This window comes from Misgurnus anguillicaudatus, chromosome 11, assembly GCF_027580225.2.
Source record: "Misgurnus anguillicaudatus chromosome 11, ASM2758022v2, whole genome shotgun sequence".
In the NCBI taxonomy this organism is placed as follows: Eukaryota; Metazoa; Chordata; class Actinopteri; order Cypriniformes; family Cobitidae; genus Misgurnus; species Misgurnus anguillicaudatus.
Genome location: NC_073347.2, coordinates 23,951,614 through 23,970,731, shown reverse-complemented (window position 1 = coordinate 23,970,731; position 19,118 = coordinate 23,951,614). Strand labels below are relative to the sequence as shown.

At 37.1% G+C, this 19,118-nt stretch overlaps 1 protein-coding gene and 1 long non-coding RNA gene across 4 annotated transcripts in view; one reads left to right on the top strand and one right to left on the bottom strand.

Annotated features, from left to right (window-relative positions):
- The window catches only part of ptpn20 (protein tyrosine phosphatase non-receptor type 20), a 42,299-nt gene that overhangs the window by 13,773 nt on the left and 9,408 nt on the right, over positions 1–19,118 (bottom strand). For all 3 annotated transcript variants that reach the window (XM_055169337.2, XM_055169335.2, XM_055169336.2), the window contains 21 exons: positions 17,562–17,747; positions 17,243–17,402; positions 15,215–15,458; positions 15,022–15,122; positions 14,864–14,941; positions 14,670–14,777; positions 13,253–13,369; positions 12,964–13,163; positions 12,784–12,879; positions 12,616–12,709; positions 12,338–12,423; positions 9,444–9,633; positions 7,692–7,903; positions 6,792–6,887; positions 6,244–6,671; positions 5,866–6,163; positions 5,604–5,774; positions 5,268–5,442; positions 4,773–4,983; positions 3,749–3,774; positions 101–184 (listed from right to left, as the gene is read on the bottom strand). In XM_055169337.2, coding sequence (XP_055025312.2) covers positions 101–184; positions 3,749–3,774; positions 4,773–4,983; positions 5,268–5,442; positions 5,604–5,774; positions 5,866–6,163; positions 6,244–6,671; positions 6,792–6,887; positions 7,692–7,903; positions 9,444–9,633; positions 12,338–12,423; positions 12,616–12,709; positions 12,784–12,879; positions 12,964–13,163; positions 13,253–13,369; positions 14,670–14,777; positions 14,864–14,941; positions 15,022–15,122; positions 15,215–15,458; positions 17,243–17,402; positions 17,562–17,747 — 3,361 coding nt within the window. The remainder of the gene's footprint in view (positions 1–100; positions 185–3,748; positions 3,775–4,772; positions 4,984–5,267; positions 5,443–5,603; positions 5,775–5,865; positions 6,164–6,243; positions 6,672–6,791; positions 6,888–7,691; positions 7,904–9,443; positions 9,634–12,337; positions 12,424–12,615; positions 12,710–12,783; positions 12,880–12,963; positions 13,164–13,252; positions 13,370–14,669; positions 14,778–14,863; positions 14,942–15,021; positions 15,123–15,214; positions 15,459–17,242; positions 17,403–17,561; positions 17,748–19,118) is intronic.
- Positions 4–5,984, top strand: LOC129415384 (uncharacterized). Its single transcript, XR_008634796.2, has 4 exons — positions 4–127; positions 5,272–5,451; positions 5,631–5,736; positions 5,846–5,984. It is a non-coding gene; the product is annotated as an uncharacterized lncRNA (long non-coding RNA).

Sequence of the window (19,118 nt, the reverse complement as noted above, 5' to 3'; positions counted from 1 at the left end):
ATCCTGTACCCGCTGCCCTCTGAGCAGGACATACCGCATCTGTCGACACACAACTAATGTCACAACTCCTAGACAACAGAGACACGGGAAAAGTCTTTACCATCTGCAGGTACTGCTTCCATTTCAGGTGAGCTGGAATCTTCCAGGGGAGGGAATAACGGTTTCTCCGTCCATTCGAACAGACCTGGAGATGAGAAGTACCAGGAACGGTTTACTATTTCAAACATCATAGTGTGCTGTATTGTGCACTTATTTTAGAAAGTGATACGCAAACTGTTCACCATACAGTACCTACACTGTTCATGTTATTTCTGGTCAAAAAACATTTAAGAGACTCAGTTTGTGAAAATGAAAGGTATCTGTAGTATGTGATACAGCAAGCACTATAAGGATTTGTACAAAGCCCAAACCTAACTTGTCTTTTAAGTTTGTGCCATGAATGATGATTAAGAAGATGGATGTTATAACATATGTAAATGAAAAGATTTAACTGGACGAACAAGACGGCACGTATGAAGAACTCTGGTTATGAAGTATGAAGACTCAGTTAACTAGGGTCAATAAGCAACCACAGAGAATCTATCTAAAACACATTAGTCACTCACTTGTCCTCGCAACCACCCAGAACACCCTAGCGACTGGAAAAAAAACACCATAACAACCACCCAGCATGAATAGGCATTATTTCACTGTCTTTGTTAACTATACACCCGAATCCCGATATTGTACGCCTATGAGTAATCCAGTTCTAGCAAAAAGAAACTTTTGCTAGATTGGTAAAATTTGTCAAATTTTGCCAAAATAAGGGCGAAGATGTATAATATTCCATCATGTAGGCAAAGTCAACAGTGATTACAGGGTGTTTGAGTTCCATTAATTCTTTATTTTATTTTATTTTATTTTATTTTATTTTATTTTATTTTATTTTATTTTATTTTATTTTATTTTATTTTATTTTATTTTATTTTATTTATTTCTGGGCTATGTTAGATGTCGATTAAAGAGCACCTATTGTCCAATTCAAGTTTTTACATTTCCTTTGGTGTGTAAGTGTATTAGTACATGTTAACAATAAGGTACAAACCCCAAAGTAAACAATGATGTGATTTATCATTTCCAACATAAGTCTCTTTTTTTGACTACAACGAACACACAGATCGTAGACAACAGTTTACTTCCTGGGATTGGTGACAAGACTGACATTATCAATTCCTCCCGCTTCGGAATAACAGCCTGTAAGTTAACTCCTGTTAGCATTGCGAGCAAATCTTTCAAACATGGTAAGGAGCGTCACATTTCTGGCTGACGTCAGAGGTATTCAGGCCAATCACAACTTGCAGATTAGCAGGCCAATCAGGGACAAATCGATGAGTTTTGTACCAAATCAGCCCATTTCAGGAAGAGAGTAAAAATCTGGAGCTACATGTGGGTATGTGGAAAATAATGTGTTTTTTTTACCGTAAACCATGCAAACACATTGTATTATACCAAATAGACAAAATAACATTGTTTTTTAGCAATGGAATAGGTGCACTTTAAAGGTTCAGTGTGGGTTTTTAGCGGCATCTAGCTGTGAGATTGCAAATTGCAACCAACAGCTCAGTCCACAGCTCACCTTTAATTTTGAAATGCATAGCGAACTATGGTAGCCACAGGACAAACATGTCGTCGTCTGAGACAACGTTGCTATGCAGAACAGTTATTGCTACTGTAGAAACATGATGGCGATCTCCATGTAAGAGGCCCCGCCGTGTATGTAGATAAAAAAGGCTCATTCTAAGGTAATTAAAACAATACAGTTCATCATGTAAGATCTTAAACATCACTAATAGTATAGTTATGTATATTATATTGCATTTCTGTCAAAGGATCCTATTAAAACTCCCACATTGCACCTTTAAATTTTCACAGATTTTGCCTTGTTTTAGCCTAGATATCTGGGCTGTGTTTGAATTGTGATGGCTATTAGACAGGGGCGGAGTGGGACCAAAAAATCTACCGGGAAATTTCGTATACCACCGGCCCTCCGTGGTAAAAAAAATGTCTCGTAGCCTATTTGTAGTAAAACTAGGGTAATACAAATCGTAATCAATTTGCCCCCCCCAAAAAAAAAAAACATTTTCATAATAATAATTAAATAATTAAATCATGGCTAATTTTCCTAAATGAGTAACTATACAAAATGATACCTGGTTGAAAGACGGAGATGCGCGCCTCAATCAGCTATTACATAACAGAGCGAGACCAGAGATGAATGTGCTCATAAACGGAGTAATGTGGAATAATTTGTGCATCTTTGAATAACTGTAAGGATATTTCCTTTAAATATAATTTTTGTCATATAAAGTTTTGAGAGATAATGTTTTTTTTTTTCACGGTTATTGCTTATTTGTTTTAACGTGTTTGGCGCATTACCTCAGAGTTTATTTCAGTAATATTGCTTTTTTTCCCACTAATAATAATACAATTTACATGCTAATCCTGCTTCCTTGTCTTTTTATTAATTTCATTATGCCGTAATGTTAATTTATATGTAGATATTATATAATCTCGTCTAATATTCAAATCATATCTGGAATAATGTGTGCATCTTTGAATAACTGTAAGACTACAGTTCATTTGAAAATAATTTTTGTCAAAGTTTTGAGAAATAATAATGTTGTGAGGATATTTATATATTCAAGTTGAATACTCTCGTCTATTAATATGGAAATCTAATAGTAGGAAATATAAAATGTGATACTGCAAAGTTAGATTCCCAAAATGTGACGAGAAAAAGAGGTGTGTTCAGCAGCTTTTTACATCAGAGGCAGATGGGCTATTCCATTTGGTGAGGGGCCGCTCACTGATCCCCCTATATTTGTGAAAATCCTAGACATGGTTTGACCTGCCGAACGGGTTGAGCGATCGCTTGTATTATAGCCTACTGTGTTGAGCAGAGGGAGAGAGAGAGAGAGAGAGAGAGAGAGCCTGCACAGTTTGACCAGCGGGAAGCGGCCGCAGATCAGGCTGCCACGGCCCCATATGCTTTTGCTAATATTAACTCGTAATCATTACGACGTAACGTATAATTATTATCAGACCGGGCCGGCCATCGCGCGGCCCCAAAACACTACCGGCCCACCGGGAAAAGTCCCGACTCTCCCGATGGCCACTCCGCTACTGCTATTAGACGTCTTTTAAATGCAAAATTGCTTGCTGGAATCGACATACAGTAGTAGTGGTTAAGTGATTATATTTGATTATTTATTTTTTGTTCATACAACATTAGACAAATAGCAAACTTTACATCCAGTCATTTCAGCACAACAACATTGACAACATCCAGGTTCAAATCAAATTAAGAAAATGAAATATTGTTCGGGGCTGACAATGATGGTAAAGCACTCTAATAAGGGTTGACGTTCTGCTCAAACCATCACAATGCCTAGTGATGCATGCAATGAAAGCCTAGCCGACTGGACACTGTCACTTCAGACCAGACAGAAACACATCGCTCCTGACCGCCCTCTACAGCCCAGTCTGAGCCCTCACATGCCCAGAGAAAACAGTAAGAGCTGTGTCCTTGCCCATGGGAAAGTTAAAGACTTACAATATATAATCTCAAATGACTCATCATGAAAAAATTAAAAGCAAAAAGTATTTGCTTTGCAGGAATAGTTCACCCAAAAATGCTACAGTAACTATAATTTACTCAGCCTATTGGTTACCATAATGATTTTTATAAAACACAGACCACTCCATTTACCTTTTGGTATCACTGGCTGATCATCTCTAAAACAAAGAAAAAAATATATGAGTAAAAAACTGACATGTAAACAACACCTAAAAAATCTTTAAAGGGACATCCCACTTTTTTTGAAAATATGCTCATTTGCCAGCTCCCCTAGAGTTAAACATTTGATTTTTACCGTTTTGGAATCCATTCAGCTGATCTCCGGGTCTGGCGCTAGGGTGGCCATTCGTGCCAGTTCCGCCGGACACGTCCCGAACATGTTTTCGGGTTCACTCTCCGGACGTCACGCTGCTCGACCGCATACGTCATCGAGGTTCTCACATTTCAGTTAAAATACATTCGAAAATTAAGATTTATTTCTTTTAAGACATACAACCATTGTAGTTTCATTCTTACCTTGAAATGTAACGGTTGCTTTTCTGAAATTAAACCCGAAATATTAAACCTTGATGACGTATGCGGTCGACCAACGCGAGAACGAACACGAAAACATGTTCGGGATGTGTCCGGCGGAACTGGCACAAATGCCACCCTATCTGGCGCTGGCACTTTTAGCATATTAAATCTGATTAGACCATTAGCATTGCGCTTAAAAAATAACCAAAGAGTTTCAATATTTTTCCTATTTAAAACTTGACTCTTCTGTAGTTACATCGTGTACTAAGCCCGACGAAAAATTTAAAGTTGCGATTTTTTAGGCAGATATGGTTAGGAAATATACTCTTATTCTGGCGTAATAATCAAGGACTTTGCTGCTGGAGGCGCAATGATATTACGCACTCCTCGAAAATAGTTCCCTTAGTAACTTTCAATGGCAGAGGACTATTTTCGGGCACTGCGTAATATCATCGCCTCCTGCAATGCTCCTGCTATGCTAAAAGTGTTAACGCCAGACTCGGAGATCAGCTGAATGGATTCCAGAACGGTAAGAATCAAATGTTTAACTCTAGGGGAGCTGGAAAATGAGCATATTTTCAAAAAAAAGTGGAATGTCCCTTTAAATCATACTATATGGTAACTTAAAATCGACTCTCACCTCATGGCTTTGAATGTGACTCTACGTGGAGCGGCCTCACACACTTTCACTGCATCCTCCATTGTCATCCCCAGTGTGCATTTCCCGCAAATGTAGACAATTTTGTCATTGGGCTGGATGCTGCCCTCTTCACTAGCAGGGGAGTTTGGCACCACCTCCAGGACATAAATTCCCTGCCATTTACTGCCAATGCCACCTGTGAGCTTGATACCTGTGTAGGCAAATCCAAACCAAATGTATACAATTATGGTAATTTGATGTATTCTTTATATTAGTCCCACATTTTTTATTTCGTAAGTACAATAACCAGTAACCTCTCAGACAAAATAAAATCTTGTGGTAGCTACAGTAGCATCTATGGTATACTGTGAGCATTTGACAGTATACCAAAACTTGAGAGATTAGTTTAAATTCCAATGTTGTAGTTTAAAAATCCATTATGCATTTATGTGAATGTTGCTTTGTAAATGATGAATCTTCTTCCAATTTCCTCACCCAGTTGTCCAGATGGAGTTTTAGATATGACAATGTCTTGGAGGGTGTCTGGAGGTGGTGGTGGCAGCAGATTTTGCACAGCTCGGCACAGTACCATGTACAGTCTTTTGGAGGAGGACCGGAGAATGCTAATGGCCACATGATCTGGCACATTAGTTACATTGTGGCCATTCACCTGCAAAATGTAAGAGATGATGTCATTCATTCTAAACATGATTTTTTATTGTCATTCAACCCCATGACCTTGCTAATAAGCACAACTAAATGTCCCACAGAAAAACTGCTGACTCAAACTATTATCTATCAAATCTAAGTACATAGTGAGGATAGCTGTACCATGACAAGCCGGTCTCCTGCTCTCAGTCTGCCGTCTGATTTGGCTGGATTATCCAGGACTTCCTGGACGTAATAGCAGTTGTCCTGTTTACTCCTGGTAATGGTAAAACCAAAGCTGCCACACCATGATTTGGTGAGTGTGACAGTCAGTTCAAACTCCTTCAACATGTCCTATAAGATAACAGTTTATACATGTTTATATGCTTTTCCACTTACAATTTTAATGACACCTACATCTGCAGGCCTACACAATCAGAATTACTTTTCTGGGATCTTCATCATCCTCTTCATCTTCATCATCCCAGCCATTGTTGCTAGTTGAAGGGGCACTGGACTGGGTGGGTGGCTGATGTGTCGATTCCGCAGGAGGTGCTTCCTGGTAGGGTGGAGGTGTGTTTAGGGGCGATAAAGGAAGCAGATGTTGGAAGACAGAGGTGCTGCAGGCAGGAGAACAGGGTGCTGTAGTGGTGATGTCCGAGTATTCTTCATTGGTCAGGACCGATGTCAGGCCGCTAGCTAAGGTATCTATCATGCTCTCATCCATATCTTCATTGGTGTGACTGGAAACAAAAAACAAGACAAACACATTTGTTCTGTGTCTGTTCAATACAAGCACAAGAAGAACCGGTGGGGTTTTTACCTGGTATGTGTTGAGCTACCATTGTTTTTTGAGATGATATCATCTTTTAATTCTTGCTGATCGGCTGTTATTGCTGCTTCAGAGGCTATTGGAGTTGGTGGTGCTGTGTTGGCAGTTGTCATTTTAGCAGTGCATGGAGTTGGGGGTGAGACTTTGTTATCAAAGTCCTGCTCCATCATGACAGGGGGTTTTGGTTCCTCTGCTTCACCTGTGGATGGAAGAGAAGGTGGAGATGGAGGGGCGGATGTAGTCTTGTCCATCAGCACATTATCTAGGATCTCTTGGGTTTTCTCTGGAGAACCATCTTTCTTTATAACCATCTCTTTAGCCGTCTTCTTGAGGAGTTCACTGAGATCTGGGGCGAGAGACCTCGCTTGCAGGTCTAGAGATTTGGATCTCTGTTCACAGTTTGGAAGCGTTGCAGGATCCTGTCAGAGAGGATTGCAAGATTCATGCTCTCTTTAAATACTGAATACCAAAAATATCATATAAAAATCGTGCGTTGTGACTGAATGTGGAGAGCATAAAATCTGTGTAAAAAAAGTTACCAGTAAAATGTCGATATCTGCACGTTCAGCACGTGGAGGTCTGCAGATTGACAACCTGACCTCAGATGGCGATTTCTGGAGGAGATGCAGAATTTCCTGTGGCAAGAGAAAATATTTATTAGGAAGTATTGAAAGGGTTTCCCACAGCCAATTATGCAAAATCACTTTCGTTTAAGGGCTTAAAGGGATACTTAACTTTAAAAAAAAAAAAAAACATTTTTCAGCTCCCCTAGAGTTAAACAATTGATTTTTACCATTTTGGAAGCCATTCAGCTGATCTCTGGGTCTGGCAGTACCTCTTTTAGCATAGCTTAGCATAATCCACTGAATCTGATTAGACCATTAGCATCACACTCAAAAATAACCAAAGAGTTTCTATATTTTTCCTATTTAAAACTTGACTCTTCTGTAGTTACATTGTGTACTAAGACAGATAGAAAATTAAAAGTTGCGATTTACTAGGTCGATATGGCTAGGACTATACTCTCATTCTGGCGTTATAATCAAGGACTTTGCTGCCGTAAAATGGCTGCAGCAGGTGTAGTGATATTACACATTGCCTGAAAATAGTCCCCTTGGTAACTTTCAATAGCAGAGGACTATTTTCGGGCAGTGCGTAATATCACTACAGTAAAAATCAAATATTTACCTCTAGGGGAGCTGGAGAAAGAGCATATTTTTGAAAAAAGTGGAGTATCCCTTTAACTGTGACACAGAAGGACAGGTTTAAGAAAGCATGCAAATTATGTTCATTGGTCTTACCTACACAATACTAAGTCAACAATATGGGATAAACTATATCATGGCGCACACACACACTAATTAAAATGTACAATTAACACATTTAAATATCACTATTACATCTAATTGATGGAATGCTGGATTTGAATGATCCTTTACTTGATATGATAGGTCTCTAAGAGGTTCTCCATTGACAGCCACGATTATATCTCCCTCCTTCAGAAGCCCACAATCCCCTGCAGGCTGACCAGGAAAAAGCCTCTTAATACGCACTATGCTGCCCTCATCAGGATAAAGCTCAGAAATGCGGAAACTTAAGCCCAGGCCACCCGAACTCTTCTGTAGGATCACCTCCTGTGTAACCGCTTCATCTGTCAAACAAACAGGACAAGACACTAAATTTGTATCTTACAGTGGGTACAAACTTAAACTGTTGTCTATACTTAGAAAGTTTCACTCTAAAAAAATGGTGCTAAATAGCACTAAAAGCTCATAATCATAGGGGAACCATTTTAGTGCTATATAGTACATAAAAAGCACCAATGAAGAACCATCCAGGGGTGATATAGCACCACTATAGCACCAGATATGGTTTTATATAGCACAACAGGTGCTACACAGGTACTACATAGGCACTTAAAATGGTTCAACTATGATTACGAGCCAATGAACCACTTTTAGTTCTATTTAGCACCGTTTGTTTTTAGAGTGTACAAGGGGTCCCCAGAAAATTTTAAGAGAAAAAAGACAAAGCAAAAATTGTGTAAAAGTTTATGTGTAGCCAATCATTTAAGTTTGTAAACAATTTGCTGTCTTTATAATATCACGATTACCATTTATTTAACACAGTGTAAATGTTTCTTTATAAAAAATATGGATAAATATTTTAGGAAATGGGTCCCTTGCTAAAGCTTCATCATATGTGGGGGTTCCTGCCATCAAAACGTTTGAAAACCCCTGGTCTATACAATCATGTGGAACTTTTGAACAGGATAATTTGTGTAATAAAAAGTTATTCAATTGTCATCCAAATGCAGTTTATTCACAGCAGTAATAAATAACAAAAAACAAATCTATGATCTATATGATCATATCATGTAAAATTAAAGGATTAGTACATTTTCTTTTAAAAAATCCAGATAATTTACTCACCACCATGTCATCCAAAATGTTGATGTCTTTCTTTGTTCAGTCAAAAAGAAATTATGTTTTTTGAGGAAAACATTCCAGGATTTTTCTCATTTTAATGGACTTTAATGGACCCCAACACGTAATGCAGTTTAAACTTGCAGTTTCAACGGAGTTTCAAAGGACTCTAAACGATCCCAAAAGGGGCATAAGGGTCTTATCTAGCGAAACGATTGTCATTTTTGAAAATAAAAATATGCACTTTTAAACCACAACTTCTCGTCTATCTCCGGTCCTGTGATGCGCCAGCGCCTGCATTAAATCAACGTGTTGGGGTGCATTAAAATGAGAAAAATCCTGGAATGTTTTCCTCAAAAAACATAATTTCTTCTCGACTGAACAAAGAAAGACATCAACATTTTGGATGACATGGTGGTGAGTAAATTATTTGGATTTTTTTAAGAAAATGGACTAATCCTTTAATATCTTACTATATTAATATACATATTACTTATATTGCATATTGTACTTCTATTTTTATTTCTGTCTCTGTTTTCCTTAAATTTGCTTTGCAAAAGTCTACATAGTAAAATGCACTATAGAAATAAAATAAAAAATCTAGGTAAATGTAAACTTTTAAAACAGTGATGATCATCAGGGCAAGATCTATATTTGGCTAGATCTTTGACTTATGTTGAGCTGTCAGTTAGCAGAGGTTTGCTGTCAGATTCAGTTGACATGTTTTCTAGCAGACTCCCCCTCCCTCTCTGAGCTTCATCTTACCATTTGACACAAAGCTGAAGTCCTTGGTGGGGAAAGACAAGGGCGTTTCCATGGCGACATTTCTCGTTCGGGGGGTGGGTGTGCTCTGTGTGCTGAGGGGTGATGGAGATCTCTCTCTATCTAATGAGGAATAGGCACTAGAAATGTCCAGCACCACCGGAGCTTCTCTCTCCAGAACCAAGCTTACCATCTGAAAGGAAAGCCAAACACAAAACCATCAGTGCATGTCAGACAAGAAACCAGGGAGGTCAGTCTGGAACATGGTCATGTCTACTTGACACGCGGTTTGCTATCTACAAATTGTGTAAGGGTGGAAATTGGCCAGCTTAAGTGTTCCAGTGTGTCAGTATGACGATGCACACTTCTGCGTCATATCCCAGAAAATCTCATTAGCCCAGATTAAAATAACAACCAATGCATGTGTTCTCAACTTGTGTCTTTTGTGGTCCTTGGGATTACTAGACACCACAGTAAAAAACTACAAAAGGTTTACACTTACTGTACAATGTCACAAAAAATCAGAGATTTACTTTGCATTTGAGATGTGTGTGAATAAGAAGATGATTTTCTAAATAGAATTAAAGCCATTTGCAAAGGTGGTTATTAATCATACATATATCTGTTTTCTCATTTTGCATTTTACAACAAAATAACAGTATACAGTTTATGATAATGAGTACATGATGCCTTAGTAAACTAATTTTAATGAACCGTGGCTTTAACCCTCATAAGCCCCGATTTTCCTGTATACGTTAGAGTTCCACGGGGGTAAAAATGACCCCAGAAATTAAAATATATACATTTTTAATTAAACAAATAATATATCACTTTTTTTCTTTCCATCTATACATTAATGCTGTGTTTTGAGAGATATGAAGTACTTTTGTACCTGTTTACCACTCAATTCCTCAACTACACCATTAGCTTGCCTGTAAAATATAACATTTTTATGAAAAATGCACATAAATTATGATCTAAATTTGATTTAAATTGTTTTTAGATATTGATCTAGATGTTGTGTTGAATTTGGCCATCTGGTGTTTAGAAAAAAACATAAAATAATTACAGTTTACGAAAATAAATCATTTTGACCAGCAGAGGGCCATAGAGACCCATTCATTTCACTGGATGTGACCAACTGCTTACATCACTACTTTAGTGATACATTTTGTGAATTTATGTATATATATATATATATATATATATATATATATATATATATATATATATATATATATATATATATATATATATATATATATATATATATATATATATATATATATATATAAGGGATGCACCGAATATTCGGCCACCGAAAATTTTCGGCCGAAAATGGCCCAAAAGAGCATTTTCGGTTTTCGGCCGAAAGACTTTTATCACCGAAACAATACGGCCGAAATGATGACGCAAACAGAAGCCGCGACCTGCACGTGCTTGTCTGAAGAAACATGTATGCGATGTATTTAACCGCAAGAAAGCCGCTAAAGAGAGCAGTTGTCTGTACGCACAGAGGCACATGCGATTGAAAGTGTCCGGTCCAGACGTGATCATCACAGTGAGTACGCCCTTCAAAGATTCAGAACTCTTGGTGTGTAAACTTTAGAGAGAGTCGTGCAAATGTGTCTCATACTGTAGTCCAATTGCATACATTTGCCGAATAAAGCAATGAAAAACAACGTAACGTTTGCATGCTGCGCTGTTTGGGATTTGCCCTTGGACTCTGTGTGCGCGCGCCCCTCAATAGTGCACACACGAGTGAGACGCAAACAAGCGAACATAAAATCTTTGTGTTATTGACAGGGCACATATAAACAAAATTATCTCCACAGTATTCTTTTTCTAATAAAAACATTTGTTTATGTCTTAAGTGTATGTATAGATTACAGTCAGAAACCAGTCTCTGCTTATTTAAAGAGACAGTAGCCTCAGTTAACCTACTTAAGTCTGTGTCATTAATGTTAATCAAACAACCCAAGACAAAGAGAAAATCACTTCTGTAGATGTAAAAATAGTAATATATTTAATTTATACAATAAAGACAGTGTTATAACTCATTTAATTTGATTTCTGTACCTAATGTTAGCCCTTATTAATGTGCAACTTTGTTCTTTTTTTATAAATGTCTTTGTTTTATTTTTTTATTAATTTCTGTATTTCGTTATTTTTTTTAATTTCTTTATTTGTTATTAGATTTTCTCCACCCCCTTTTCACTGATCTTAAAAATAATCCGATCTGTGCCTCAAAAACTGTAATGTGATCCGAACCGTGAGTTTTGTGATCCGTCACACACCCCTAGTAAAGTTAGTACACAGTGATAGCCATAAATGCATTTGTACTAATAATTGGCATAATGATTTATTTCGGTGTTTCGGTTTCGGTTTTTCGGCCTTGGTTTCCTCTTTTTCGGTTTTCGGTTTCGGCCAAGAATTTTCATTTCGGTGCATCCCTATATATATACATTAGAAAGGACATTAAAAATAAATATTATTTCAAATAGTAAAATTTTTTGTGTGATTGAGCATGTTTTTTTATATATTGCATTTGTGCTCCAATACCAGCCCTTCATTTCTGTGTTAAAATTTTCAGATTTATTCTGGATGCATTGTTTTTTTGTAGAAATAAAAAGGAAAAAAAAAATTTTTTCCATTAATTTCAATTGGGGTCATTTTTAACCCCAAATGGCCTCTTTTGGTAAAATTGTTTTTACACATCTTTAAAACGACCGAATCAAGCCCAGTTTTTTAATGAATATTGACAGATAGTCTAGAGAAGTCACAAAATCTTATTCCACTGAGATGAAGGGAACCATGTTTTTTAACTAAAGAAAAGTGGCTTGGGGGTAAAATTGACCCCAAGGGACTTATAAGGGTTAAATGACATGTGACGGTACCTCTCCTGTTCTCTTCAGGCACTCTACCGCCTGCCTGTGGGTGACACCACGCAGGTTACAGCCGTCCACCTCCAGCAGCCTGTCACCTGTCACACAAACACAGCATCATTAAGCTGTCAACATTAATTATGAGTCACATCCAATGAGGATGTTACATATTCATGCTCATTAGCATGTTAGCAACACATCTGAACCGGAACACTGAGTCATTTGCACATCATCAAGAAGACGAAAAATATACATACAGAATATCTTCATTCCAAAAGATGAATCTTTACCTATATGTATCCTTCCATCCTGATCTGCTGCTCCTCCCGGCATCACACCCTTGATATAGATTCCTCCATGACGTACACTGGTGTTGATTCCTCCCTAAAAACCAACCAGTCACACATTGTATCATCTACAGTATGTGTGAAGATGCACAAAAATGGACATAAACTCACAGCAACACTGATCCCCAAGCTGCCGTTGATCTTTCTGAGCTCCACGTAGATGACATCACCAGGTTTATTGCTGGATAACGTATTGGACAGCTCATCCTATACAGGACGAAAAACAGACGATTTTTGCTTTGTGTCAGGCGATTGGGATAATTGGACATTACGGTGCTATAAAAGTCATACCTGGACGTCCAGAATCCGCACTACAGGTACATGTAGTCTTTTTCCCATTTTGGGAGCCATGATGTTGGAGAGGGTCTCCTCCAGCTCCTCCATAACAGGCCTGTACTCTGCATTCAGGGTGCTTTGGGAGTCAAAGCCTTTTTCCAGCATTATCCCTAGATTGGATGAAGCCAAAGAGGTCTTGCTGTCACGGAAGTCCTCTGTAATAAATGTATATGATCCAGCAGTTAAGACAGACTGTGTAAACAACTTGAAATTACAGTCATGAGATCTAATAATCAAGACGTACGTTTGGGTTGGGACACTATGAGCTCTATTTCATCTGGGCTGTTCTGGAGTATGGAAGCAGCTGTATTAAACGTCACTCCCTCTAAACTGATCTTATTTAGAGAGATCAACCGACCACCTGTAAATAAATAAGAGAGACTGGGTTTTCATGTTTTGTTTCTATTTTCTTTTGGAATAAAAGAGCGAAAAGGGTCACCCTTACGAAAGGAAAATATATTTAACAATATATTACTTGAAATATATTGTAATATATTATTTTCCTTTCCATTTTCCAATATATTATATATTGGCAATACATGAAATAATATATTAATGGTACATATATTCTATATTTGTTTAATATATTGCAGTATATTGCAAAATATACAAATTATTGCTGCTTTCAATATATTGCAGATGAATATAATATATGTGTTTATATATCTAAAAATATATGCAATATTATATTTATACATTCCCGCAATATTGTATTCCGATTTATATGCGAAAATGTATTAACAATATATGTACAGATATAGTGTCACATGTATGTTTAGAATATATTTCAAATATATGTAAAATTATCTGAAAATATATACATAAAATACATGTAGATATGTGTTCAATATATTGTGCAATACATTTTAAATATATGTAAAATTAGATGGAAATATATGTACATATATATTGTAAATGTATCCACAATATGTGTACATATATGAGAACATGGACATACAATGGGATATATACAGTACATGTACATGTAACATCTAAAATATATGAATACTTAAATATGCAACCTATTTTGTATCATATATACATGTATGCTCTATGCATATATTGCAATATATTAAAGCATATAAAGTAGTGCTGCCTCACGATTAGTCACGACTAATCGTTTGCAGAATAAAAGTTTTTGTTTACATAATATATGTGTGTGTACTGTGTTTAATAATTATGTATATATAAATACACACACATACATGTAGAATTTTAAGAAAAAAATATATCAATATAATAAATATTTATATTTATATATAATATAAATTATATATAACTATAAACATGTATATACACATGCAAATATTTCTTAATTAAATACATGCCTGTCTGTGTGTGTATTTATGCATGATTGTTGTACACAGTGCACACGCGTGTATTGTGTGAACAGGGACTTTTGTTCTGCAGACGATTGGTCGCGACTAGTCGTGAGGCAGCACTAATATAAAGACAAACTATTACATGTAAAAATATAGTGCCCTTTTTTGTTCTTGATTGCAATATATTTTGTATCATATATACATGTATGGTTTATGCATATATTGCAATATATTGAAAAATATAATTAAATCCCATATATGGGAATATTGCCTAATATATTACAAGATATTTTCCAATATACTGCAATATATTTTTGTTTCGTAAGGGCAGGACTTTACCTGGTCTGATTCTGCCATCCTTATCAGCTGGGCCATCGGGAACAATGGATGCAATAAAAATTCCAAGATCTAACTTTCCTGTGTTGTCCTCCCCAACTATTACAAAACCTTTATAACAACAGTGATAAACCAGTGTCTTACAAGCAAGATTACTTGTAAAGATTCAAAATATGACATAATTCATTCTTACTTACCAAAACCAAGCTTAGGATCTTTCTTCAGAGTAACACATATGATTTCTCTCTCAGGGGGAGTTTTTGTGGGAGTGTCCACTGGAAAAAAAAAACTCAGTCATGTAATAAGTGGGATGATAATGACTAAGACTTAACATTAGAGTTTTTACACTCACTACCTCTTATAGATGAAGTGGTGGAATGAGCCTCATAGTCCTGCTTCTGCAGGGAGACATTAGACATGATGCGATATATTGGAAAACCTAAAGCATCCAGCGGGCTGCAGAGAGGAAAGTTCAACACAATAGACCTTAAAAATGGATGTGCATTGTTTTTTTAATCCTGTGCAGAGCGTAAAATGCATTAACAGACCTGGAGCTTTGGCTCTGATCTTTATTTTCATTCAGACCTCTCTGTTCAGGAATATAACTGTTATCGCTCTGCTTCTGAATCCGGACCCCGATCTTCGCTGGCAGGTCGTCACACGACCTGCTCATGGAGTCGTTCGGTAAGCCATTCAAACCAACATTATTGAGCACTATCTCAGAGCAAGAGAGCCTTTTTATCTGATCGTGTCGAGCTCGGCATATTGACATATATTTTGCCACGCTGTCACCTACGGTGAAATATATTAGAAGTTAGTAACTGTTAATTCACTTCAAGAAATTCTATTATTTATAGTGCAATCATGAATAATGACAAAAATAAAAATAATGACACAACCTTTCCATGATTTTATAAACCTGATTTTAAGACCAAACACAGGTAATAAACAGCTGAAATTAAGGCATTTTAAAATTGGGTCCTCAGTGCTTCTATCAATTTAGAAAATGTAAAAAAGATCAACCCAGTAACTTAGTTTTGGTAAACCATTCTCTCCAAGCACGTGAAAAATAGGGGATTTGTCAAAAGGGGATCTTATTATAATAATACCGCCCCTTAAAGGGAAAGTTCACCCAAAAAAAATGAAAATTCTGTCATTATGCACTATTTTGTTACAAACCTGTATAAATGTATTTGTTCTGATGAACACCAAGGAAAATATTATCAGAAATGTCTTTAATCAAACCGTTTGTTGACCCCATTTACTTCCATAATATTCTTTTTTCCTACTATGGAGGCAAACGGGGTCCACGAATGGTTTGGTTCCAAACATTTCTCAAAATATCTTTCTTCGTATTTATCAGAACAAAGAAATGTACGCAGGTTTGTAAAAACATGAGAGTTAGTAAATGATGACAGAATTTGCATTTTTGGGTGAACTATCCATTTAATCTGCACTATCCAACCACAGCACAGCTCATTTGCATTTTAAAAGACATAGAGACAGAGCGCAGTTATGCAAATTTGAAAACCACGCCCACCAGGGGGGAAATCAATCCAACCGTCTCCATTGACTTTGTATTGCGAGAAGCCGCCTCCTTGTCATTTCTGGCTTATAACAAAAAACTGAATAATGCCTAAAAGCTGCTGTGTGACAATATGTACAGCTAACAAGCCAAAGAACCCAGAAATAAGTTTTTATAAGCTGTCGAGCCGTAAAACCCAGTCTTTAAGGAGAATAAAGTGGATCGCCGACTACGATTCCCCCTAGTGGACACAGTTTTACTAATAGGAGTACTATGAAAAGTTGCCTGTATCCATTTTTGTGTCTTTAAACACTCGTTTTTTGGGGCCGACAGCTTATAAAAACTTTTTACAGATTAAACTTAAAAACAGAATAATATAAAAGCTGCTGTGTGACAAGGTGTACATCTAACAAGCCAAAAAAAAAAAACGTTTTTATAAGCTGTTGACTTCAAAAAACGAGCGTTTAAAGACACAGAAATGGAAACAGGCAACTTTTCATAGTACTCCTATTCGTAAAACTGCGTCCAATGGGGGAAACGTAGTCGGCGATCCACTTTATTCTCCTTAAAGACTGGGTTTTACGGCTCGACAGCTTATAAAAACTTATTTCTGGGTTCTTTGGCTTGTTAGCTGTACATATTGTCACACAGCAGCTTTTAGGCATTATTCAGTTTTTTGTTATAAGCCAGAAATGACAAGGAGGCGGCCTCTCGCAATACAAAGTCAATGGAGACAGTTGGATTCATTTCCCCCCGGTGGGCATGGTTTTCAGATTATGACGCGCTGCGCTCTGTCTCTATTCCCCAAAACAGGCATTTTTGCTCACACCTACAAAGTGCCGATTTTAACATGCTATATTAAATTATCTATATGGTATTTTGAGCTAAAACTTCATATACATACTCTGGGGACACCAAATAATTATTTGACATCTTAAAAAGTCTTGTGAAATGTCCCCTTTAATGACAGTAATGATTATATTGTTTAATTATTATGTAGAGAAAAAGTAATGCTTTTATTCAGTCAGAAAAGAAGGAAACATCAACACACCTGAGGCCAAACAGTAGGTTAGCTGACGCGAGGTCATCTCACTGTGAAACTTGTGCTGGGCTGAGCAGAGATTCAACAGATATTGGGCAATCTTTGAGCTCTCGGTCTCAAATGAGTGCTTCTTACCACTTGGACTGCACTCAATAGAGAGTTTTCTTCTCTGAGGGAAGATCAGTTTGAAAATATTAAAACCTGATACCATAAAAAATACAGAATCACACCTAAACAAATCTACACAAATAATACACAAAAACACAAGGTGAGACATTTTAATATACAAAACGTCCCTGACATTATAAAACTTGAAATGTGAACTCACATTTGTTGAAAGACTGTCTGTCTCTGACCAATTAAACTTGCGGCTTAATATGCGACTATTGTTTTTGACTTCGTAGACCATAATTCCTTTGGCACAAATTCCCAACATCAACTCTCCAATAATAGGTTTCCTTTCACGGGCAACTCTGTGAAACAAGACCCCATACTCTGGTAGCTGCTGTGCAATCTAAAAAAGCACAAAAGACATTGGATCAAAACAGTGACTGTTCTATATTAGGAGTGGGACAAAATATCGATACGGCGATGCAATGTATCGTTGGTCTGTCTCTGGCGATACGAGAATCGATCGGACTGCATCAGACTGCGTCCAAATGAGACAGCTCGAGCAGTTGTACTCGCACATGTGTTGGCCTGCTAATTTTTTCTAGTCATTTCATTTTCTAAAATCATCAACTATATGTAATACACTTAACCAGCAATAGTTAGCCTGTCCGGAACCGAGCTGACTTAAACCACATCACTGTGTGACACTTTCTTTACATGTGAACGGCCCCTACGCTAATAAGATTTTGTTTCTCTCTCCCTGTCTCGTCCTCGATCCCGAGGACAATGAGACAAACAGATCCAGTTCCGGTAAATGTGAAAGTCGGCACAACTCTGATCTACTGGCTGTTCTTCAACGTGATGCCCAGCTGATGCCTGACCAATGACCACCGGCAGAACCTGCTTAATCTCCGCTTAATCTCCTTATCCGTTTCAATGAATATATATATATATATATCCCAAGGGTTTTTCCCTCCTAGGACTTTTTTTACTTCCCCGGCTAAAAAGTCTGGTTTTTTTTTCTCCTAGGGGGTTTTTCAACCCAGGGAAGCAGCCTTCTTGGGCTTAACTTCGATACGTTACATTAGTAATACATTCGCTTTAATGTTGATTTATAGCTGCAGCAAATTTAGCTGCTTGTGCTATCGTGTATTATGTTGTGCTATCTGTCGATTTTCTGTGCTTTTCACTGCTTCTAGTAATGTAAAGCTGCTTTGATACAATTACCAAATTGTGAAAAGCGCTATATAAATAAAATTTAATTGAATTTTGAAAGACAAGTAGTTCGCAAGCCCGCAAAAACAAAAGTAGTCTGAACCCTACTTAATACTACTACCTGCACTTAATCTTTTCCTGGACATTTTGTTTTTATAGTTTGTCAGATATCGTTATGTATCGTCACAGGATTAGCAAACAATACATTGATTATCGGAGAAACGTCGCACCGTGATACTGTTGTTACCGCGAGCAATGTATTGTTTATCAAATCGTATCGTGAGGTACCCTGCGATTCCCACACCCTACTCTATAGACCGTTTCATCGGACGCATCGCATTTCATCGGGTCCGGACTTTACTTCCGGTTTCGGTTTTTTTTAATGGTCTGACTAGTTGCTAAATGGATCTCTTGAACAAATGCCTCGTCGAAAATAAAAAATGTTTTGGTTTCCTATGTAATCTATGTGTTTTTTGCTTGTTATATAAATAAACTACTTTTAAAGAACTTTGTTGTTATTTATTCTTAGCGGAGTTTACCGGAAGTTACGTGCGGACCA